At 46.2% G+C, this 26,162-nt stretch overlaps 1 protein-coding gene across 1 annotated transcript in view; it reads right to left on the bottom strand.

Moving 5' to 3' along the window:
• Window positions 1-2,679: 2,679 nt before the first annotated feature.
• ACER3 (alkaline ceramidase 3) overlaps window positions 2,680-26,162 on the bottom strand; it is a 54,708-nt gene continuing 31,225 nt past the window's right edge. The window contains exons 2-11 of the mRNA XM_088473791.1: window positions 18,586-18,696; window positions 14,867-14,919; window positions 13,226-13,278; window positions 10,908-10,989; window positions 9,102-9,137; window positions 7,297-7,355; window positions 6,603-6,704; window positions 5,385-5,489; window positions 4,407-4,452; window positions 2,680-3,546 (exon numbers count right to left, since the gene is read on the bottom strand). Of these exons, the coding sequence (XP_088329917.1) occupies window positions 3,493-3,546; window positions 4,407-4,452; window positions 5,385-5,489; window positions 6,603-6,704; window positions 7,297-7,355; window positions 9,102-9,137; window positions 10,908-10,989; window positions 13,226-13,278; window positions 14,867-14,919; window positions 18,586-18,696 (701 nt within the window). The 3' untranslated portion in view covers window positions 2,680-3,492. The remainder of the gene's footprint in view (window positions 3,547-4,406; window positions 4,453-5,384; window positions 5,490-6,602; window positions 6,705-7,296; window positions 7,356-9,101; window positions 9,138-10,907; window positions 10,990-13,225; window positions 13,279-14,866; window positions 14,920-18,585; window positions 18,697-26,162) is intronic.

Genomic DNA, 26,162 nt, shown 5'->3' with positions numbered 1-26,162 from the left:
ATATAAAACTTTGATTGTTTTGGGTCTTTGAAAAATCTGCTGAGGACCTATAAGGTTTGGACATGGACAAGAGCCTCTGTGATATTGCGGAACGAATATCCTCTGTCTACTCCTCCGAGCTTTATATAGGATTCGTGTTGTGTGGTCTGGTTCTGCGTCCTGCACCAGTACTAAGGGTATTTTGCACAGTTTTTAGGCTAAATCAGCTATTGTAGAATTTCATAGAAGACAGAGAAAATTATTTTTGACAGATTCTAGTTGCGTGTCCAGTTTTCTATACATACATAAATAGCAGCACCCACAGCGATGCGTGGGCGGTTTAGTCATTGCGCTGAGCGCCTGTTACCCATTAGCGCAGAGACTAACACTCACGTCTGCACTTTCTATTGATTAGAGAAGACCTGTTACAGCAGTAACATAATTACACTGGTATAATACTGGGAAGGAGCTTGTGGTTTTATCTTCTGTAGTAATCCAGCATAAAGATGGGACGGTACATTCCCTCACACAACAGACAATAAACAAGTTAGCCTGGCCCAAAATTGGGGTGTTATATAGAGTATGTGGCCAATATAGCCAAATCCACCTCTTTATAGAGGATATAAAGGTTTTTTTAGCAGCTCGTAGCACGAGAAGAACTTTGCTCAGTGCAGGAGGTTCCCAAATTTTTTTGAATCACAACGCCCTAGAGTATCAGCATTGTTTTCACGGCACCCCTAAGTTTAAGTTTGTTATTCAGAAATTCGGAACATTTTTTTAGTGAAGTTGTGCTGACCGGTCATCCTTGGGCTCAGTTATGTGGTGGGGGACAGGTTTGAGCTTCTGTTTGTCCACATATTTACATTACATTGACCATAAATAATTTGATTTCTGCTGCCCCACCAACCTGAGGCACCCCTGCAAGTGTCCCGCAACACCCCAGGGTGCCACGGCGCACAGTTTGGGAACCACTGGCTTAGTGTGTTTTTATCAGCGCTTTTAGGCTGGTTATCGGTTACACGTGATCCAATACGCTACACATAGTGTCTTGGTGTTCTGCAACATAATTGTATTTTTAAGGCGCACTTGACGGGGGTCTGTGTTATCAAACTTAACTTCCACAATCTTCATATTGCAGCGGGCGGTGATATTACAATATGTAGCCAGATCATAAAAAATGTTCAACAGCAGCACAAAGTATTTAAGGACACATTTACAGTACCCTTAAAAGAGAGTAAGCAGCCATTCTGTATACAAAGCCAGATTATATAATATGTGCGCAGCACACGGTTCTCCCACTAATACACAGTTATTGCACCAGTACAGAATTTGCATGAGAATTTTATTTCAGCAATCTGGTCTCAGGTCACCCGGCTGATAGGGAGGCGGCAGGAACACGACAGCAGTGTATTTCGTACAGTAGCTGCCTGTGAAAGATCTGTAAAGGATTATGGGTACTTACTGGAGATCAGCGATGGTGTGACACACAGCTACCAACCGTGATGTAAAGTGCATGGACTGTTTACATTTTGGGGCAAAATTCAATTAGTAGCGCTACTCTAACGCGAGTTATCCAGGCAGAATCACGTTGCTCATTTTGGCTTGCACACCGTAGAGACGCAGGGCAAAAACTAGAGATATGTCACCTCCCATAATTATACGCAATGATCACGGCGTGAGGCTTCCATTAAAGTTAAAAAAAAAAAAAGGGGCCCCCCTTACACAGGGGGATGTTAATTGCGTACATACAGTACACGAAAATTAACATTTACACTGCCATTTTCTTTTGGGTACGGATCCGGTGAGCCTAATGTGCGTGGTGCTGGCCTGTGCATGCATCAGTTGGGGCTGACGGGGAGGTGTCCGAAGTGGAGAATTGCGACTTTTGGCGTATGCCCCCTTTAAGAAAGTTTGCTACTGTAATCAACCTTTTAAAGGACTTGGCCTTTAATTAGCTCCCTAACTTTAACTCTAAGCTCTTCCCCTCTGCAACCCCGTGACTTCAGTACAACTTCAACAGTATAAGGAGAAGCAGGGACCAACCGGTCAAAAATAACCCTCGCAAGGTAACACGACTGAGCGTGAGGGAGTCCCCCAGAATGATTCAGAGAAAAAGATTCAACGGTAAGTACCCAAAAAACCTCTCTTTAATCAATGCTGGGGGGACACTGGACCATGGGACGTTCAACAACCGCCCCCAGGCTGCCTGGATGGAGAACTGTATGCCCAAAGTGGACGTCGCTAAAGGCAAAAATATGAGGACCAGGTAGCTGCGTGGCAGACCCGTGTGAACCTCGTGCCGTTCACACCACAAGATGTAGAGCTCACTACTACAAGGGGCTGCAGGGTAGCCCTCCCAAATCGTGCCTCTCCTAAGGCACTTAAACTACACTGTTAATTAAGCGCCAGCTCCTTGCAGTCCCAGCTACAACCCATGGTCCAGTGTCCCCCAGCATTGATCGAAGAGAAATAGGAATTGCTGTGTTTGCTACTAGAAAAGACAACTGTACAATTAAAACACAGGTGAAGTCTTTACTAAAACTAGATCATATGCTGCCCTCTAGTGGTAAATGATAAACACTACATCATGAAGGCTGGCCCAGAAAAAACAAAAAAAAACAAACCCCCCCCCCAAAAAAAACACACTCCCAAAATTAAATTAATAACCTATTTCAGAAAGAAAAAAAAAAAAAAACGACATAAAAGGGTAGGCACAAAATTTATTAAGAAAATAAGTTAGGCACTGTTTCTAAGCATACATAGCATGTATCCACCCATATGTCTAATATTCAGTGAGAACACCTTGTTTCGGTTACATTATTACTATAATGCCAGTTGAAATAGCCAGTGACCCCAGAATGCCGTCCTCTCAGCTTTCCATCTGTAGACATGAATGAATCTGGCGCGCTCTCACTTTCGGGACAAGCTACACTCAGCAAGTCCAACACACCCTAATAATAATGCGTCTGGTCCCCAATTAAGCCATTCAAACTAATCTTAGAAACCGATAGTCTCTTTGGTACCCAGTTCCACCTCCACCGAGATCAACCAATGATACAGATTGTGCGTTAAAATCCCCCGTGTTCAGGAGGAGTTTGTAATACTTTACCATCGCAGGCCTATTACACGTGTGTTTTTAATATGGCCCAGAGACCAAGCAATGGTATTACAGAATTGCTTAGAGGTGGTATTAAAATGGAAAAAAAAAAAAAAAATATCGGGCGCTCGATGCACCTGCGGCAACACCCCAGAGTCCTGGCAACGGCATTGGAGGTTTCATGAAAGCGCAATGTCCGTATAGTTGGCAGTGCCAGTGCAATGGTCGATATATACCTCTGTATATAGGTGTGCGCTCTATACGCACAGGAACACGGACACACACAGGTGTGCTGTAAAATATGAATATACTTGTAGTCCGTTTTTTCGCTGCATAGAATGTCGGAGTTGGCGAGTCCCAGTGTTGTCAGGACCATCGCGGAATGTCTTTGTGCGGTTCTGCGGCCCCACGACTCGTCAGCGTTTCTTAGGAGACTCCACCATGATCACCGGCCACATCCCGAAGAGGAACTGTCCGGAGACAACGCCAGAGAGCGGGGATTAACTCACGGGAAATGGCATGCACACTGCACTAGCAATCACTCACAGCCATATACCGAAACCCATGATAAAAGCATAGCGTGTGTATAAACTGTGGCCCTGATTCATAGCCGCTCGCAAAAAGCGAGCGCTCGCTCTGAATCAGGGTGGCCGTTTTTTTTATTTTTTAACCGGCCTCCTGGCCGCTCGCTTTAGCAGGCGGCCTGGCGATGGTCTCCCATCGGGCTTGCGACGAGACCCTTGTGGTAGGGTCTCATTTGCCGCAAGCCCCAGTGAGATTCCTGCTCTAATAGAGCAGGAAGCTCACTACTGACATCACGAGTGATGTCAGTAAGGTCACCCTCAAACGGCAGGCGTTCCTTCGGGAACGCCTCCGTCTGGCCAGCCACCGCCCCCCCCCCCCCCCTACAAAGTGGGGCGAGCCGTCGATCAACATTGACAGCCGCCCCGTTTTGCTGCGAGCCCTGGAGTGAGCGATTTCTCGCTCGCGCGTGCGCACTGCCTGACCATCGACCCGCTTGCGAGCACATAGCGTTTTAGGCCCTGTGTGCGATACCTGGTGGCAAGGTATATGCGTGTCAGTGTAGAGACTGGCCAGAAGTGAAGACTCATGTAGAGAAATGAATGCAATATTTTGTAACAATCCCCCCCCCTCCCCACCTCATGTGTGTACAAAGCTGTGCCCCCCGACTGAGACCTCTGGGGACGTTGCAGCGGACGCTGAAGGGTGATCTTGCTGCCCAACTATGGTTACAAAGAAGCCACGGCACGTTCTGGACCTAAAGCGCACTGTAAAGATCCAGTCTTACCCGGGGAGCAGAGCTACTTACCTTCACTTTTGGCCGATATCGAAGGTAAAGGGTCCGTGTGTATAAGCTAAAACAGACACAGAAAACATCGTCAGGACAGATCTCTGCAGACGTGAGATTTTCTATACGTCAGTGAAATATACATTACTCACCAATTCATGGGACCTTGGTTTTATACCAGCTTGTTCTAAGGGGTCTCAGGGCCCGTTTCATTACAGATTGCAACTGCGAATGCAATAGCGATTACGTACGCCATTCAACTGCGATAGTATCCGCAGCACCAAATAAAAATGCCCACTTCACCTTACACACAACCGTAATGTTTAGCAAGACTGCAAAACCATCGGTAACAGAGTACCATCGCCGCCTGACGCACACTTGCACAAGCTCTGACCTCGCAGTGGATAATTTATGCATGCCCATACAGCGGCGTTCAAACGCACTGCCACACCTGTGTTCGGCTGACCACCCCCCGCCCGTTACCCCCCACAAACAGCACTTCCGATCAATCACTGCGATGCATATGCATTCACAGGACGCAACAAATCGGCCGATAGCAACTGCGATCCTTGCCGAATCAGGCCCATAGTTTTTCATTTAAATATCCTAATAAAATAAAAATCTCACAGAACCTCAGAGATGAAGGACTAGGTAATGGCTGTTAATCAGGAAATTAATTTTACTCTTAAACAGTTACCCACTGAAAATAGACCATTAATGCTAGATTGGTTCTGCATAGTTTTCTGCTGCTGTCTGACCAGCACATTCAGTGTACTGAAGGGGAGCTCTGCATCGCCTCTCAAACAACCATCAGTGTACATAGATTATTAGGACAACGGACCCTCAATAATAGGCAGTGATGGTGGCACTGAGGGACAGGGGTAGGTAAAGGGTTGATCTGCAATCCGGGAAGGTTATATTTGACGCCTTGGGTAAGTTCGTTTCTGCCCCTGCCTAATCCAGCGAGAAAACAACAATTATACGTCCGAGTACAGTTACCTGAATAAAATGTGCAGGTAGGACCCTAACCCGGTCAGTATGTGCCACCAGGCATGAAACTGTGTCACTGCCCCGAGGACCGGGGGCATCTTCTGACGTAAACCCCTGCAAGAGAACACACAAAGTTAATTCATGTCTGTCTACAGTGTAACTACAGTAACACGATCTGATGCAGACTGGCAGACACTACTGCGTCTATGCAGGTACTGAGCAACACACAGCTCTGACAACGTAGATAAACTGGAATGGCAATTCCATGCTACTGCAACTGCCGGACCCCACCTCTCAACTGCACCCTGGGGGTCTATGAAGGGCACCAGTAACCATTTCATTAATACAATCTTTTCAGCTGTCATCTCTGCTTTAGTAAAGTGGAATTCGGGAAGGTCACTGGAGAATCCCCCAGCTCAGAGTTTCCCTACAGGATTCCTAACAGCAACATGTTTTCAGGATTTCCCTCAGAGAAAAGCTGTGATAATTACTAATCCAGGAAAATAGATTAATTTAGAGATTTAAAAGAAATTAAAAAAGCATCATCATAGACTGGGGTTTTTCTAGCAGAGGTGCTATGAAAGCTTTGCCTTGCCGAGAGGGGAAGGTGGTTGGGGAGGGGGGGGGGGGCGGGAGAGGAGCGGGGTCTAGGCGGTTGTCATTTTGGGAGGGAATTTGTTCCAAAATGGTGCATTAAGAAACAAATAATATATAGGATATAGGTATATATATATATATATATATATTATATAAAATTGTATGAAGCAACAGTCACGTATTGGAAATTAGTGACCACAAGAATGGACATAATTACATAATAATCTTTTCTTATGTAGAAACTCTGCGTCTAATCACATCACGGTACGACCCCAGGGGGTAAGTGTAACATGCTGTGACTTGCAGGCATCGGTGAGATCCTGACCAGTCTGCCTACTGTTTTAAAGTGGCAATCATTTAAAAAGCAAATCCAGGTTTGTTTTTGCCTTTGAACGGATTGCCCCCTTAAAACATCAGGCAGACTCGCTGATACCTGCAAGTCGCAGGTGATTGCATTTACTTATATCTCAGATTATTGCATTGTTTAACACTTCGATAGATCAGCAGACATCAGATCCCTTTTTTTAAAGCAAAGGTCACACTGCTGTAAGCTGACAGTCCCTATCTGACCACCACACTGTACTAACACACTTCTACACATCCGGTTATAACGCCTGAGCCAAAACCTACCTCCAAGTATCACAGAAGATGTTGTCAACGTTCCAGAGTACAAATCCAATTAAGAAGACTCCTAAGGAGGTGTAGGCAAGGCCCCTCAGCCACGGGTACACCCTGTGAGAAAACAGATTAAGATATTTTAGGATACTAATCATAGGGGGGAATTCAATTCAACGCGCTATTGAATAGCGATGTGAGGGACTCCCGCAGCTATACAATACACCGCGCTGTTTGGGTGCGCTAAGGATTTCTTCTCGCACCCGCCCTGGGGATGCGAAGAGAAATCCGACCAAAGTGCCGGGTGTGTGGCTGTTTTTCTACATAGCGCGGCGCTAACAGCCGCGCGCCCGGCACTTTGGTGAGAGAATGCCAGTTACTGCGCCCTAACACCCTTGTTAAGGCGCGATGACCGTCATTCTCCAACCACACAGCGCACTGAATTGAATAGCTCCGGAAGCTCGCTCCCGGCGCTATTCAATTCGCGTTGAATTGAATCGCCCCCATACAGACCAAAAATGCATATTTAGAAGTGGCCCTGTGTGGCCTCCATCTATATTCACAAGAATACAACCTAATAATTCATGATTAACAAAATGATATCACTGAGGCATGAGGTCGTGCCCATAAACAAAATGGCTGCCTCCTCTCTGTCACTCTGGAAGGATGGGTCAACTTCAAAATGGGTGCCGATGGGGGTGATACTCACCATGTAACTATGTATACAGATCGGAGTACGAGAAACATGACCAGCAGGCCGTACATAACCTGAGGGTGGAAGAAATTAAATGGGAGTTAGTGATTCCCAATACCGTAGGGATTATATCAGGAGAAGCCAAGGACCTCAAAGTTACTCAACTGGGCCATCTAGGATTAGCCAGACCTGCAGAACTCAGCTACCTGAGCCCACCCCAGCAGACCAAAGATGGAAGCCAGAGGAAGTGCTTAGAAAAGGGGGACAATAAACAGGCACCAGAACCCCAAACTTCATCTTGTTGCTCTTAATCAAAAACACAATGTAACTTTTTTTTTCCCCTCGGTCATGGTTAGAACTGGAGTGTTTGCTTGGAAATCACTTATGTTCTTAACCTTTTAACTCCGCAGAGTCCTGGAATGGAAACCAGATGTGGACATGATGATGTAAGAGATGGTCCCCCCCACCCCTCACGTGCTGCAGCCAGCTGATCTCCCCCCGGCACATTACACAGAGACAATGTATGGTCAGAGGTCGCCCCGCACAGCTGTAAGACAGATCCCATTGTCCTGTGATCACCAGCAGCTGCTCCAAACCCCTCCAGTCCCCGGCCGGTTATCTAAGCCCCCTGTGTGCAATAAAAGAAGACGGAACCTCCCTGTGTTTGCTGTTCCCTCCCAGTCCCTGGTGGGATATAGAGGTTTCACAGCCCCTTACAGATTTCTTCTCTTGGAACAAGAGAACCAAAATATAATGTGCAGGCTGGAATCTAACCACCACCGTGTAGCTGGTCTATAGTAACGGTATTAATATTACCATTGCTGCAGTCCTCGCCTGCCACTCCATTGTATATATCACGATCTATAGCACATAACGGGCCCGATTGTAGGTGTCTCATACAATTCTGTACACTGGCCGCAAACGCAAGTCCAATGAGAGTACTCCCATGACCTCCCCCACCCCTTGTATCCTGAGCAGTACAGACCTCCGTCCCCAACCCTTCGTCTGCCAGCCAACCACCACCATTGGCTCTTACACCACGCTGAGTGCAAGAGATCCGGAGTCTGAAATAGGCTTCACTTCGGATTGCGCACGTCTTGGGATATAGCGCAAGTCTGACAAAGCGCCTGGGAAACCGCTCTCTTACGTACACCACCCAGATGCCACCCAGTATTGCTTATTCGACAAACCGCCAAGAGGAGCCAGAGAAGTTTGGAGATAGGCAAAGACGCATAATGTTTACAGCCCTGTATGTGCCGTCTGCTTAAAAAAACCAAAAAAGCTAGATGCAATATACTCTAATGGTGCGTACACACTACACGATATGCTCCCTGAGCGATATCGTGTAGTGTTGTCCCCGGCAGGCTGTGCTCAATGTCGTTCATGACATTGAGCACAGCCGCTGAACGATATCATTAGCGATATCGTTCAGCACCGGGCTCTCTCCCCCATTCCCTGACATGCAGCAACCTGCCGAGATCGTCAGGTTGGCCTGCATGTCAGCCCGATGAACGATGATGACGAACGACCCGCGGGAACGCGCGTCGTCATTATCGTTCACCTTTTTGGGGTTAAAAATGGACGATAAAGTGGACGACTGAACGATAACGATATCGTTCAGTCGTCCACTTTATCGCCCAGCGTGTACGCACCTTAAGAGGATCTGAAAGAATAAAAGGCCCCATTTCTGGCTCTTACATCTTCCCCGTAGTCCGTCACCCCACAAGTAGCGCTTTGGTGGGAAGGCAGTTGTTCTAAGTCACCCTCCCTCCCTATTAGAAATAGATATAAACATTTGAATTTAAATGCAGTAAACTAACCTGATGAAATACTGGCTCCTTCCAGCGTAAGTACACCTGCGATAGGAATACAGTTATACGTGTTATTGCTTATAACTAATACAAACACTGTATCACTTCCACTAACAAATGCAAATTATCCCTCACAGTACGTATCAGCCGGTTACCAGCTTTCACCCGTCTCCAATACAGGGAACTTCCCCACTTACACATATTATTATACTAGGAAGAAACACATTGAATAAACTTATTTTAATAATCTTAATGAGAGAAGGTGCTATGTAGAGCGCAAGTCATGGTCCTCACTCCAGTCGCAGGCCCCCCCGCCCCCCTACACAAGGCAAATTCAGGATGAGAAGCCATAAAAAGAGAGAGTACGCACAGCGCCACGGCAATTTGTTTTCTTCTAAGAGGGGCATGGCCACACCTCCTGCGATTAGGCAACGCCTCCCCCAGGGCCCGGGCTGGCTCTCTACGGTGTGATCTATGAAGGCGTTATGTATTACCATGTTTCCTGGCAAACGCCTCCATGCTGTAATATTGGAGGTGTAAAACAAGGGATCTGGGATTTTTGGATCTAGCCCCTGAAGCAGACAGGTGGTAGTAACCCGTCCTGCAGTCAGAATATAACCGCGCCATCAGGCAGAGCTGTTACACTTACAGGCGGTGACAGCAGTAAGCACCGATATGTACCTGATGCTGAGAACGAGCGAGGATCTCTCACAGTACCACACGCACGTTCCGTACACCCACGTTAGCAAGTCGTTGTCCCCCCTGTAATATCTGGGCCACTAAGGTGTAGTGGCCCATATATTACCTCAGCCGCACTTTGCAGAGGACCTGGCTTGTGCCTGGCTGGTATGTGGGTCGTATCAATGGTGGGGAGATTGCAGAAAATGGCGACGTCACTAAGGAACGGAGGCACAAAGGGATTGTGAGGTGACTGGTTCCAGCTGAATGTACAGGGCCACTATTACTATAACCCCATTGCCAGTGACAACAAGCAATGGAATTACTTTCTATAACAAGAGTAAGGGGCTATATTTACTAAAGATGTTCCCCATAGCAACCAATCAGATTCTACTTAACACATATCTAGCACCGTCTAGAAGATAATAGCTAGAATCTGATTGGTTGCTATGGGCAACATCGCCACTTCTAAAAACACGCACTTTAGTAAATACACCCCTAAGAATGCAAAAGGTCACCTCAATGGAGGTGCGATTCAATGTTTTTTTTGGAAGCGTTAATTAATGGGCACCTGACGGAGAAATTCAGTTCTTCTGGGCGCCCATTATCTCACTGGTCGTGGCCAATTAGACCAGATTTAGCCACGCAAAACGGCTAAACCCATCTAAAGTCCCGGTTAGCGATCCCAAACAGCAGTTTAGGCGGCCAAATCACGGGCTTATCGCACATTTCAGCTCGCACCTCAGGAGGCGGCGAGAAGAAACGTGAGCTCCAGGGGCTATCCGCGCCCACCGCTGCAACAACTGAATGACCCAGTCGGGCGACTATTAGAAAAGTACTACGATAGAAACAATTTAATCGCCCCCAATGAGTCTCTAAAATGATCCTCCTGTGTTTTACAATGTTGTGGCGCCATTTGTCGCTCCGACACTAACGGTAGTGAATATAAAGTGTACAATACAACCACATTTTTGTATAACATATCGATGGAATCTGCAGTTTCATGACAACTAAATCAACATATTATATTTACAGGATATAGCCAAATTATTAAAAAAAAATAAAAATATAATAATAATAAATATACATTTCTTAAAAGTAATTAGCAAGGGAAACCAGGGAGAGAGAAACACTTACTGTAGTTACTACTAAACTGAAGAGAATTAATAGAACGAGCAGCAAATAATTGTAGGAATTTCTGTTCTTAAAACATTCAAATCTGAAAGAGGAGACAGAGAAGGTGAAATGACGGGATGCCATATGAGACGACAGCATTATTATATAAGAGGGGTATTCAACATGAAACGTTAACTTCACTGCTGAAGTTAACGTTTCATATCAGAGTTTTTTTTCTGCTTTAAGACTGGTGCGCTCCCGCTTATCCCCGTATTCAATATAAAATTAACGAAAACGGGAAACTCCGAAGTTGGATTTGCGGAAAGTTACGAATTTTTCCTTAAAAAAATTGTAAGACCCCCCTAAAGTTGTAAAAACATGGGGGATCACTATGGGTACCCCCGTTTAAGCCTTTAATTGAAAGTCGGGGATTTAAATAGCCGCAGCAGGTGCTTTTTTCCCGACATTGAAGAAGTGATGCAGAAGAGCACTTAGGTTATTTTTTTCGTTTTTTTAAGTGGTCCCATCAAATTTGGGGTACATGAAAATGGGTACTAGCATATTTTCATGTCCCTAAAGTAAGTTTTTAAAAATTCTGCATTTGTGCACCTGCCGCTATAAATCTATTCTAGAAAACACCTGCCGCATACTTGCAGAATAGCCCTGAACCTATTTCCCTATTGTTAAACAAGTTTTTCCCATTATTTTTTTTTGCACCCCAATTTTTTAATTAATTTTTTGGGGTGTCCCTATTTTTTTTTTAAAACTTGTTTTGACACAGTTCTTTTTTAAATGTCAATCTCAGGGCTGCAGGCTATTTTTTTCGAGCCTGCACCCCTAAACCCCAATTCTGCACTTTTTTTCGACACCTATTCTATGGTGAAAAGTTATCACCGTTTTTTATCAAAGACTTTTCAAAACTGCGATAAGTCTTTGATATTGAATACGGTGTAAAACTAAAACAAGTGATATTAACGCAAAAAACACCCATATTGAATACCCCTATAGGTCTATAAAGGTTCCCCAGTAACAGGAAGTATATATACTGGAACTCCTGGGCTGTAACTTACCACGTAGTGCAGGGTACTAGCCGGACACTTCCTCTGGTGCATGGAGAAAATGACTTACTGATGCCTATGAATAGGATTGATCTCCTCCACAACAACACACCCAAATAAGCTACATTCCTAATAAACTTTTTTTATTTTTTATTTTATTTAAGTTTTAAGCCGAGCAGGGACCAACTGTGTTACTGTCCACTACGCATGTGTTACATTTCAGCCCGAGAAACACTAGGCTGCTATTATAGGACGCCTCCACCTTTATTATATCAGACCCCTAACAGAACTACAGCGGGAGCAGTTACTACCCATGAGGCCGCAGTCCATCAATGCACTATAAGATTTCAGACAAAGGGCCTGATCATCCCAGATGGACGATGTAGCAATGTAGGATGATTTTCTACTACTGCGCATGGATCTAAATCACACCGCGCATGCGTCCAAAGTCCGTGCGCACACAGATTCAGAGTTGTGATTAAGACTCTGGGTCTCAGAAAGGTCTTGGCAATGAGATCCTGGGCAGCGACAGGGAGGTGGTCCGTCTTACGGGTGGGTTTGCTATAGTGGTTTGCGAATTCAGACGCGGAAAGGCCACACTGAGAATTCGCACCTAGCATGGGGTTCGTGCCAGTTTCGACGGTGTGACCGATGTTTGCGTCCGCAATAAGCCGGATCGTTGCATTTAAATTACAAACAAGTGGATGTCTCAGTCCTTGCGCATTCAGATGACCGCGCTTGTATACCAGGAAGGGGCTTTGAAGCGGTATTAGCAAGACATGAGTCCGACTGAGAACCAGCACCAATGTCTTACTTGGGTCCGCTTTATTTTACCATTAAACCAAGAATACCCTCCTGCTCAATATATACAACTACTGAAGTACTCAGGAGCTGTAGAAGATACTCCCTGGACTACTAGGGACTTCCACTGGCTGCCAGAGGAATCAGACTGCTTCAAGCAGGAAGCGCTGTGCCTGGACCGTGCGCTCCGCTGCATCACTCACCCAATGTCACTAAATGGGGAACTATTTGGGGGTAGGGAATAAGGTCTTGGCTAATCCCCATTTTTGTCCAACAATCAGGGCTGGATCTGCAAACCATAGCCATCATGTACCCAATCCTACCTATACACTCCCGATCGCCTGGGCGCACTCCACTAGTCGTGTTTGTTGAACTTTTACAAACACAACATAAACGCGCACGTGTATTGGAATGGTACAATGCTATACAATGCTGTAACAGAAAAAACAACTGGCAGCGGCAGAAATAAATACTACTTACAGGCAGTAAACGAAGACACTACAGCTGTAGATCATGGGAAGTTCATCTAATAGCTGCACAGAAAGGAACAGAAACAGCGGATGTTATACAGCAGTCGGCACGCTCCCTCTACAGCGCATGTAGCGCAGAAGTCTGCAAAGGCCGATTTAGGTCCGTATTCAATTAGCGGCAAAATCGTCCATTTTCGCCGTCGTTGGCGAATCGGACGATTTGCGGCTGATTTTGCCAACAACGGCGAAAAAAACTGCCGTTTTTCGCCTAAAACCTGGACAGGCCGAAAAAAAAAAAATGCGCAAAATCCCTATTTTTGGATAAAAATGTGGGGATTTCTTACAGAACCCTTTGGACAGCCCCCCCCCCCCCCCCCCTAATAATGATTTAGTGGGGGAAAAAAAAAACGTAAATTGCGTACTTTGGAAAAAAAAACGACTGCTGAAATTTCGGTCAAAATTATTATTCTTTTCGTGAAAAAATGCGTTTAGTGCATCGGGGCTGGTATTTTGAAGGATCATAAAGATGCGCCAAGTGTATTAAACATTGCACGTGGCTGGCGCAGGTGGCTTTTTAAAACCACTAAAAAGACACCTGCGCCAGCCACGTGCGATGTTTAATACACTTGGCGCATCTTACAATTGGAAGACATTGATAAATAAGGACACAGCCCCCATAGGTCACTGGGGAGATAAGGAAGAGTCTATGGAGGGTTCTGTGGGAATTTATACTAGGAGAAGCCCTTTGAGGTCAGGGCTCTATAAACGAGAATTTCCAGGCCAGGGATTACAGCAAGCAGAGAGCAAAGAGACCGGAAGCTTCCGTCCCTCACATGGATTTGCAGCCCATAAGGCTCAGTGTATGGCGTATTTCTACCTACACAGTGAGCGCACGGGACTCGCAGGTGCCCAAGACTCCTATACTGTCTCCTTACTGCCCAAGACGCCTATACTGTCTCCTTACTGCCCAAGACGCCTATACTGTCTCCTTACTGCCCAAGACGCCTATACTGTCTCCTTACTGCCCAAGACGCCTATACAGTCCCCTTACTGCCCAAGACGCCTATACTGTCTCCCTTACTGCCCAAGACGCCTATACTGTCTCCCTTACTGCCCAAGACGCCTATACTGTCTCCCTTACTGCCCAAGACGCCTATACTGTCTCCCTTACTGCCCAAGACGCCTATACTGTCTCCCTTACTGCCCAAGACGCCTATACTGTCTCCCTTACTGCCCAAGACGCCTATACTGTCTCCCTTACTGCCCAAGACGCCTATACTGTCTCCCTTACTGCCCAAGACGCCTATACTGTCTCCCTTACTGCCCAAGACGCCTATACTGTCTCCCTTACTGCCCAAGACGCCTATACTGTCTCCCTTACTGCCCAAGACGCCTATACTGTCTCCCTTACTGCCCAAGACGCCTATACTGTCTCCCTTACTGCCCAAGACGCCTATACTGTCTCCCTTACTGCCCAAGACGCCTATACTGTCTCCCTTACTGCCCAAGACTCCTATACTGTCCCCCTCCCCCACCCCACAATCTCTATTTTTTTTCCCTTATAACAGGTAACACTCATTAAAGCCAATACAATCCCTTGGCAGATCACCACATGAGAATGACCGGCTTGTACTGTAACGTATATTATTACCTGCATTTCATACTGTAGCGTCATGTGAAACCACCAGGAGCCCATCCCGACAGCTGCAAAACACAGGCAGAATGCACAATTATTTGGTGATCTGTGTGGGTATTGGTTAGAGAGAGAATTACAACAATGGCTGCCCTATAGCAATAATGCAACAGCTGAGGTACGCCTGTGCCAAATCCAGTAGTGTGGCTAATGGCAATGTAAGAGAAACTGAGAAAAATAGAAAGTTCTGATGTCAGGGCTTCCGACGTCCACGACAGAAAAATAACTACAATTCCAAATCTGTATTAGGTATTCAGTAATATACCAGCGCCCAGAAATACCAGCGCCTGGTCATCCTAGAGACACCTTTGATTAAAATAAAAATGTGTTAAGATCAAGAAAACAGATTAAAAATTGATATAAAAATATTCTAAAAGGAGTGTGTGTGTGTGTGTGTGTGTGTGTGTCAGATGTACTAAAACGTCTAAAAAGGACAAGCAAGGGTGGTGTTGACAGCAACAAATCAGATTGTTTTGTATTATTAACTGTTTTTCTTGTGCACTCATTTTCTTTACTATGTAAGGCGCTGCGGAACCTTTGTGGTGCCATATAAATAAAGGATAATAATAATAATAATAATAATAATAATAATAATAATTAGCTAGAATCTGATTGGTTGCCATCTTGTCCTCCTTAGTAAACCTGCCACCTTGTTGGGTCTATTTTGCAGATGACAAAATAAGAACATTACACAGTCTGATGGTATTTATCACCTCCTCTGTATTTAGCTGTCTGGTATAGCTTTTCTCCCTGCACTGACAATCACACGAGTCAGTCATTTGCAGACTAGCAGTCTTGTGGATAAACATCTCTCTAAAAATTATATCATTTATTTAAAAGCCATAATAAATTATATGTATCCCAGTGTGCGATCAACTTCATTATTTGGCGGTTGGAGACTTCTTCATCCCCTGTAATATATATATATATATATATATATATATATATATATATATATATATATATATATATATATATATATATATAATTCACATATCACTAGCAGAGATTATAATCTGTAAAACCCCAAAGTTATTTAAGTTTCACAGTTCCCTTACTACATTCCACATATCAACATATCATAGCTGGCCTTAAACTAGGTAAATCTTATTCAACTATAGTATTTGTCATTATATTGAGGTTAGCAACCATCTACTATACCATGTATTACAAGCCCCCATCTACCGTATGTAACCTGCAGTGCTGGGTCCCTGATGGGGCATTCAGTCATATAAGCAACTGATAGAAACCACATAATGTAGGTCATTATCAGCATCTTACAGGTGCAAATGCTATGGTCTCATACTGGTAAGTGTGTCAGGGGTTTTACTTGCTACCTGGGGAAAGAGGCAGCAGAGGCCTGTTCAGAGAAATTGGGGTCTATTTACTATAGGTAATTCCCAGTTATGTATTATATCCACTACAGCTCCTTACCAGTAATGTAATAACCACATAATAATCCATTTATTAGTAGGTAAATGACCCAGTATTAATGCCCACACATCATTATTGCTTAGTAAGTTGATTATTACACTTAGGGCCTGATTCAGAGCCGGACGCTATTTGCACTCGCTCGTCCAGAAAAAAGGGTCTGGATATTCAAATGAACCGTTCGCTCTTTGCGGTCTGTTCACGCCTCTATGTCTGAACGAGTGAACGAAACATGCGAACGTAATTTTGAAAAAAACGCCCCCTGGCCGCTCGCATCCTACGTCATGTCCGCTATTTATTAGATTAATCGAGTACATCGGACGGCGTATGAACTGCTCGCTATTCTTGTGGTTGGTTTTTCCTACCACAATCATGCGAGCAGTTCTAACTATAAAACAACCAAGTGACGTGGGCAATGACGCTTTGTTAATTATGCACACCCATAAAACGCCTGTTTTGACCTTTTGGCACGCCTGCATTCGGATCTCCACTCCCCGTTTTCAAGCACCTTCCCCTGTTACTACCCACAAACGCCTCATTCTGCCACTCAAAATAGCAGGCATTCGCTATTTAGCGAGCACACGATTTTCGGCCGCACTGACTGGTTCGCGCATGCGTATTAAATTCCGTACGCATGCGCAGTTGTGCGAACATCAGTTGGAACGAACGAGCGGCCGCTTACGAGCGGCTCTGAATCAGGCCCTTAATTCGGTAATGTAATTTAAATGCGCTCTACAATAATAACACCTAGAGATATAAAGTTAAAGCGTATTCATTGCACCAGCTATTGCCGTACGCATAGGAACGCTATGACACTCACAGGTACAATACTGAGCTAGCGGGTCGATAGTCCACAGTATAGTTATACAATGTTTTATTGTCATGGGACTACCTCATTTATCCTGGAAAATACAGGTTGGGTTTGTTGACTCACATGTTATCAGGGCATATAAACTGCAACCCTACATCAAAGGCAAGACTCCTGCTTATTCATAAGACATAACAAGGATTCATTCTTTAATGTATTAGTTATTGACCCCTTTGCACAATGGCTACGCAGATTACCTGTAATCACCTTCTATGAATTTGTAACCTATTACAATATTATACACCTACAACGCTCCCATCTGTTGGGCACCCACTGTCATGCCCCGTGCCAACTCCTGCCGTGAGCAGCCTAGCCTGGTGTTCAAGCTGACTCACAAGATGTAAGACTACAACGGATGCAGGTCTGGGCATTTCCAAGATGTCACAGTTCGGTGACACCACCTACCATTATCTTTACATAATGTCTGAAAATGTCTGCGGTTGCAAAACAGATTTGATAGGCGTTTGGGCTTTAGTAAAAGCCGGATAAGGGTTCCTGGGGTTACGGATGGGAGAGTGAGGACAGGCTCCATCCATTAGGCCCATTTTGGGTCTCCAGCCTGAGAATATAGCATTTGCACCTGTAAGAGGCTGATAAAAGTGTGTCAGGGGGTTTTACTCAGTGTCTCACTACCTGGGGAAAGAGGCAGCAGGCCTGTGAAGAGACATTGTGATTTACTGACTGAGTATCGTGCATATGCCTATGTTTGTGGTAGGGGACTTAGGTCCTACCACTGATGAGAGAGGGGACCTCTGTGCTTAGTTAGAGCCCAGATGGGTTTGGATTTTATTTTATATGTTTTTTCTTTTTCTGCACAAAAAAAAAAAAAAAATAGCTTCGGCTAATTTCACAGTAACCCTGGTGAAATTGCTGTGCTGTCTCCTGGCTGCTGTGTGTTTGGTAGTGCCCATCTACCCCAGGAGAGGGCATCCCTAACTTGATCATTATATATACACACTGCTTCAATATAAAGGAGGTGATCGGAGGCAGGTGTTGCTAATGAAGTGCATGTCCTTATTTCACCACTAGGAAGCGCTGTCGCCTCTATATAAAGCAGAACCTGGTCTGGAGAGGACAGGAGGAATTCTGTTACCACCTTGCTAGGAGAAATGACATCTGCGGTGGTCTCATAAGAGCAGTTGCATCTGATCATCAGCCCGGAAAGGGGTTATAAAGCCATTTCCATCGTTCTACAGTGATGAAGATTATTTACTGCAGACATTACACTTAACTAAAGCCAGAAGACGTGGGGACCACATCCCAGCATCAAACGCGGTAGGCTGAAACTGGCAGCTCAGCAACAGCTGGTAGGAGAGCGGGCGACTACATACGGGCACATTACTGCAACCCCTCCTAAACTGAGGGCAGGAGCACTTACCGGCTATACCCAGATAAGCCACCAAGTATCTGGTTTCCAGGCCGTCTTTCACAGTCTGGATGGCTCCGTATATTGGAGGTAGGATCATAATCAGGTTGCTCACCGTGTTCCCTGTAGGAGATATACAATGGGTTAATTTGGGATGTGTGGCACGGGCGGCCAAGCATTTCAGATAACACATTAATGTTTACGCAAGAGAAACTTGTAGAATTTTAAGTGGTATTCCACCTTTATGAAGAGTCTCTGCCCTTTACACTCCCTCTAGCAGCAAATACTTATACTACATTCCCCTTTCTCCCCAGTATACTTTATCCGTGCCTTTTATCCATGCCTTTATATCAATTATATTCAATGCCCTGAAATATAAGCATCCATGGCTGATGAGAACACTGCACTGATTAATGTAACTAGAGTGTTAGTAGGTTGTTATTTTAAGTGCAAATAAAGTCCATTTTGTTCTGGTTTTCAATTAATGTTCAGAGGGGACATCCGAAGTGTATTAATTACATGAGGCACCATGCTGCAGCTCAGGGTGCAAGGCTGAGAGGGTGACTCCGCCACTGCCCTATTGGCACCTGTATATGGCTAGCAGGGTGCCTGGAACCGCCCGCAGTGCCACTCAGCAAAGTTCCCTGGTCCTGACCCCCTCTTCTGTGATGCAATGACTTCACATGTCCTGGGGATGGGGGCAGTCTTACATCAGTGCCCTGTTATGGCATTTTTGGATGTTTGAAGGTAGTACATTAATGGGCACCTTTATCTCTGGCCACGCCCCCTTTTCAGGAGCATGTGCACGGACTCCCTGCTGGCACACCCAGCACCATGCCCTGCCCGCACACTAGTGGGAACACTACATATTATGCAGCGCAATATGTAGAGTTATCGTAGACTTACCTAGAGGTCCATAGGGTCCACAGGGATACCATGGGGATATTATGGTTGGAAGACCAGGTACCAAAAAGTTAAAGCTTTGGCTCCCAAAATATACCCCCACCCCTAGGACTTCAGTTTAGTTAACAAGCCTCAAGGCAGGAGAAGGAATAGGAAGAACAATCGTACACCAGAAACTCTTACAGAAGATGAGGGAATCTGTGACCTAAATAAATTCAACCAATGAAGCCAGGTGTCAGGGTGGGTGCCCTTTGGACCTCGCAGAAAAGGAGTTATCTAGGTAAGTCTACCATAACTATATTTCTTCTTTGGGGTCCATAGGACCCACAGGGATACCATGGGGATGTCCTAAAGCAGTTCCCCTAGGGTCGGGGACGCTCCTGAGCAGGAAGGAGCACTCGTTGCCCAAAGGAAGCATCCTGGGAGGCAAAAGTATCAAAGGCATAGAACCTAAGAAAAGTGTGGACAGAAGACCACGTGGCTGCCTTGCATAATTGTTCAGCAGAGGCACCACGACTGAATGCCCACGATGGCCCTACAGACTGAGTAGAATGTGCTGTCACCACGCTTGGGACAGGAAGATCAGCCTGTGTGTACACCTGAGAGATAGTAAAACAGACTCTGGTAAGATGGCTACGGATGACTAACTGGCCATCCTCGTTTGTGAAAACCATAGAATACAAAAAGAGAATCTGATTTTCTAACAGGATTCGTACGCTCCACATAAATACGGAGAGCATGAACTGCATCCAGGGAGGCTTCACCTACAGAGAGATCTGGAGCCTGTATAGCTGGAGCCACAATTTCTTTATTTACATGAAAATGGGACAATACACTAGGAAGGTAACCCTCCCTTGTATGAAGAACAGCTTACTCTGGTGAAAAAAAAATGGAAAAATGGGAAGCGCTGCCAAATCAGAGGCTGAGCGGAAGAGATAGCAAGAAGAAAAATTGTCTTTGCTGTTAACCACTTCAAATCTACAGAGTCTAAAAGGTTCAAAATGGGGGAGCTTGTAACCCCTTAAGAACCAAAGACAAATCCCACGGTGCTACCGGTGAAACAAAAAGGAGACTGAACTCGCAGAACTCCTTGGAAAAAAATTCTAACATCTGGTAATGAAGCAATCTTCCTCTCTAACTAGACTGACAGAGCAGAAAACTGCACTCTCAAAGTGGCCAGGCGAGCACCTACAGCACCTGGTATTCCCAGGTGGTCTCCCATCCAAGTAACAACCAGGCCCAACACTGCGCAGCCTTCAAGATCAGATGAGATCTGGCATGTCCAGTGTGGTGTGGCTATAGGGAAATCCTGAACACCTTATGATCATATTCCTTATGGGAACACCATTGACCAAAAGAATGCCAACCTCTGGAATAAATTCAGGCAGAAGCAGGCCTCAGTGCCCTAACATCATTTGAATTACAGAACTTGGAAAACCTTTTGCTCTTAGGATGGAAAATTCAAGAGCCATACCGTCAAATCCAGACGAAGTCGAGATGTCAGCAAGGAACCAGTGTTAGCAGATCCTTCCATAAAGGAAGAAGATAGGACTGTCTATGGACAGATTATGTATGTCGGTGAAATAATGACGTCTGGGCCAAGCCAGAGCCACCAGTATTACCGTTCCGCCTTCTTGTTTGAATTTTCCTGCGAACTCCTGGGAGTAGAGAAAGCAGAGGCAATAGATACGCCAGCTTGAAATCCCATCCCAGTGCATCCACAAATGCCGCTGATGGGTCTCTAGACCTGGACCCGCATTTGGGGACCCTGTGGTTGTGGCGTGATGCCATGAGATCTCTCTGGTAGACCCAATTTGTTTACCAGGAGCTGAAACACTCCCGCATAGAGAGACCACTCTCTGGCGTGTATGTCCTGGCGGCTTAAGGTGCGTATCCACTACGCGATATTAATGGACGACTGAATAACAACAACATCGTTCAGTCGTCCATTAATCATGCACTGATTGGCCAGTAAAATGTCGGCAACGACCAGCAACGCGCGTTCACACTGGTTGTTACCGGCATCGCTCATTGCCCGAACATGCTGGTCAACCTGACTATATCATCAGGTTGAGCGTGTTCGGGGAGGAGGGAGGATGTCTGCACTGAACGATAGTTTAATGAACGACTGAACGATGTCGTTCAGTCTTTCAAGGTCGGGTAGTGGATACCCGCCTTAAGACAGTCCGCTTCCTGTATTAAATCCTGAGAGGCCATTTACATAAAACCAGCACAAGGACAACAATCTCCTGATTACCTTTGTCCTGAGACATGGGAAATACTTCCCAGTAGCCTACAACCAGTGTAGGGTTAACAATGCAAAGTGACCCGATTCACAGATAAATGTGAAGTAGTCTTCTTTCCAGAAGATGTTAGCATAAGTCACATAGAATGCATATATTTGACAAAGGGCATTAAAAATACCTAAATACATAAGTATGGTAGGATCTACACGCATAAATATTCTGCCTACTCTAATTACAAGTCGGCACCGAATCAACTAATACAAAGGTAGGATTCCAGTGCTATATACCTTGGACCTAAGAGAAAGGTATACTCAGATAGGGAATAGGTATGAATTACCGCCGGACCTAAGCCCAGTGGATGAAACACAGATGTTGGAAGGTGGGCAGCTGAAGATCCCGACTAAGGCAAGTAAATACCCTAAACCCTCCCCTCTCCCCCTCAACCCTCCCGTAGGGGGTACCTAACCCTAATCTCCCCCTAGTGCCTATCCCTAATATACCCCCCCAGGGGTGTCTAAACCTAACCCCCCCCCACACCCTAACCCTCCCGTAGGGGTGCCTAACCCCAACCTCTCCCCAGGGGTGCCTAAACCTAATCCCCCCTCCCCGCACCCTACCCTCCTGGGGGGTGCCTAAACCTAACCTCCCCAGGGGGTGCCCCGACGCTAACCCCCCCTTCCCCTAGCCTGACTCTAACCCTCCCGACACCCTACGTTCGGTATGCTGGGCGTCGGGATTTCAGCGTGGGGCCAACGATAGGCGTCGGTATTTAGACACCCATCATTAGTCCCATGCCGGGATTTCACTGTCGGGAAGCCGGCGGTCTGTATTTCGACCGCTGGCTTCCTGACTACATCCCCTCCAGGGTTCGCCCCAGAAATTTTTTCCAGCCAGGTGGCATCAAGAAGTAGCCGGGTGGCTAAAATATGTTTAAAGTCCATTTTTTAAACAGCCTTCAGATACTGGCCCCTATTGCAGGCTCCACAGAATATATTTTTATAGAGCAGCTCCACAGATACTGTCCCCACTTGCAGGCTACATGGAATATATTTTTTATACAGCTTCACAGATACTGGACCCACTTTCAGACTCCCAAATACTGTCCCCACAGGTTTTACACAGGTCTACTCTCTTCAAATAAGATCAGGTGGCTGTTCCCACCTTAACAGTGCGCCTGTGCTTTTATACAGGGGGCGGGATCTTTGCCCTCCAGTCTGACACCGCCCCTGCACTATGATGGACAACGTCCCCCCACCCCGTTGCAGCATCCCCTGCCCGGCACCTTCCCCCGTCCCAATGCCGCATCCCCTGCTCGGCACCTTCCCCCGTCCCAATGCCGCATCCCCTGCCCGGCACCTTCCCCCGTCCCAATGCCGCATCCCCTGCCCGGCACCTCCCCCTGTCCCAATGCCGCATCCCCTGCCTGGCACCTCCCCCTGCCCCAATGCATCGGCGCTCGGTGTCACATCCGGCATCCGTGGCAACAAGGACACATTAAGGTTGACCGGACAACAGGGGGATGCAGCGCATTTCGGGGGGAGTTGGAGTGCCAGGCAGGGGACGCGGCACTGGGGCAGGTCCAGGGCGGTAGCGGCGCATTGGGACGGTGGAGAGTGCCAGGTAGGGGACATGGCACTGGGGCAGTGCCGGACGGTAGCCGCTTCCTGCCGGGTGTTGCGCCCGCAACAAACTGCCTGGGGGAGAACACATCCCTCAGATAGAGACCAAATCTCCACTCAGCAAACATATCCATGATCAATTGCAGCTGAGCATCTCCAATTATTGAGAGGGGGGGGGGGGGGGCAGCTCAGTCTTTACAAGTAAATGTAAAGTACAATTTAACCCCTACACACCTGGTAGTTGAGGGTCAAATACAGCAATAGCAGTGATATTTATAACGGTCTGAACTCCTGTTTGCCTTTACGCTTAGCATATGTACGCATCACTGGTTTCCCCAGAAAATATGTTTCCAGCCGGGTGGCATCAAAGAAGTAGCTGGGTGGGGGCCTTTGCAATAATAAAAATTTTAAACCCTAACCTTTATAATGTTTTAAGCTTGATATAACATTTTATATATTAATTCTCCTCTTCTTATTAGAGGCCCAGTCGTCTGATTATGAAAAAGCTGCAAAGTCTGTAGGATCTGGTCCTTTTTTATACAGCTCCCAGTTACTGTCCCCAATTGCAGGGTCCCAAAGTGCCGGGTGGTGCACCCACAAAAAACAGCCTGGGGAGAACACTGCGTATAAAGGTAACAATGCAATGTGACCACTTTCACCAATACCTTTATGTCCTGTGAGGACACATGCCATATATGATTTACATGAGACCAGCACAGGTGGCTCCCCTCCTGTTACCCGTTATCTTTTGACGTGTTCAAAGTAAAGGCAACAATCGCAAAGTTTATGTGACAGTCTTCACAAATCTAATGAATGTGAAGCAGACAGTTATAGTGACAGCAGAAATGTGCAAATAAGCACTAAATCGCAAATCACATTGGTAGGATATAAGTGCAATGCAAACAGCAGCGAGCAAACAGTTACATGCAATGCATATGTAATATAATTACAATGGGCTCAAAAATTAACTACAGCAACACAAAGTAATAGTAGCATATAGAGCACAGTGTACCTTAACCAAAGCAGATGTAAACAATGAGACTGACTGAGACCCTCCTGAGACCACATCTACCAGGTACACTGAGCATGGACCGTGAGCGTCTCATACAGGTGGAGGGTAAACGGAGCAACCCAAACGCGCTAAACCATTCATCGGGGGAGGAGCTGCCAGGAGAGCGCCTACCTCCCCTAAGCTGAATTAACCAGCCAGGTATGCTGGCCTCGTGGCAACATATTGCGTCTGCTGCCGACCCACGGCGTCATACGATAAGGTCCCGCGGCTTGTGTAGTAAGGACGCAAGACAATCCCTGGTACTTACAGCAGCGGCTTCTGGTGAGTCTCTGACACCAGAAGCAAGGACTGCCGCACGCAATTCCCCTCAAGCGAGGAATCGCCTTACCTGCCATCTCCGAGCATCCGCTGCACTCCAGGTGCTAGCTAAGCTCAGCCACGACCAGCCAAAATCACCAGCACTATTACTGATGTTGCAGTCCGGTGGAGGTAGATGGAGTCGTGGCCCATGCGTCCTAATACCGACGCTTAGTACTGCCAACTCAAGAAACACCGTAAAATAAATCATAAAATAAAAGCTTACGACTACCTAAGCAGTCCCCTGTACAAAAGGTGCGTCTTAATCCTGCCGCACCAAACAAACAACTTAAGTCCTGTGGCTAGGGGCGGGGTATATATGGAGGAGGACCCAGGGCATTCTGGGAGCCAAAGCTTTAACTGTTTGGTGCTTGGTCTTCCAACCATAATATCCCCATGGTATCCCTGTGGATCCCTATGGACCCCTAAGAAGAAACAAAGAATATCTAGTCATTGACATCAGTCCTTGAAATATATTTCCACACTGAGGTGAAACTGGCAAGGGGCGAAATGTCTCCTACTAGAAGAAGTACAGCGCGGGATGCAAGTTTGCCAGGTACACACTGGAGCGATGTCTTTACGATTTGGCCAAAGCAGAACGACACATGATGCATATTGTGCAATGCGTATGCAGGATATGCGCGCTCCCACTGCTGCATGCCACGTCGTCAGCTTTGATGTTCTGCACATCAAACCTGACTATATGGCATGAGACACCGTACATGTTAATGAAGGACGGAACAAGTGATCGCTCAATCCTTCGTTAAATCGTTGCGGTGTGTACCGGCAATCATGCGATGTCCAGGGTGTGCCTGCTCATCAGCCCCATTGCCGGTCGCACAAGTGTGTCCTCACCTTGACTTTTGCATTGCTCTGTAGGTCCCATCAAACATTTACCATCGTGTTCCGCACACCCACAACTGTCGCCGGGGAAACCTAGGCGCACAAGCCATCATAAATGACCAAGCCTAGTTCTGTTTGCATAGCATAAATCACATCCATTACCTACCCATACAACAGAAAAACACAAGCACCACAAGCAGTCGCGTGCTGGAGGACCGTACAATGGGCCTGATTCAGAGCAGCTCGTAAGCAGCCGCTCGTTCGTTCCGAGCGAGGTTTGCCCAACTGCGCATGCGTACGGATCGTAATACGCATGCGCAAACCAGTCAGTGCGGCCGAAAATCGTTTGTTCGCTAAATAGCGAATGCCTGCTATTTTGAGTGACAGGAGGAGGCGTATGTGGGTGGTAACAGAGGAAGGTGCTTGAAAACGGGGAGTGGAGATCAGAACGCAGGCGTGCTTAAAGGTCAAAACGGGCATTTTATGAGTGTGCATAATTAATACAGCAGCGTCATTGACCACGTCACTGGGTTATTTTATAGCCAGAACTGCTCGCAAAATTGTGGTAGCAAAAACCAACCACAAGAATAGCAAGCAGCTCATACTCTG

Source organism: Taudactylus pleione, unplaced genomic scaffold (assembly GCF_031769625.1).
Source record: "Taudactylus pleione unplaced genomic scaffold, aTauple2 ptg000140l, whole genome shotgun sequence".
Taxonomy (NCBI): domain Eukaryota; kingdom Metazoa; phylum Chordata; class Amphibia; order Anura; family Myobatrachidae; genus Taudactylus; species Taudactylus pleione.
The sequence above is the reverse complement of the archived record's forward strand: the minus strand, read 5'-3'. Positions and strand labels throughout refer to the sequence as shown.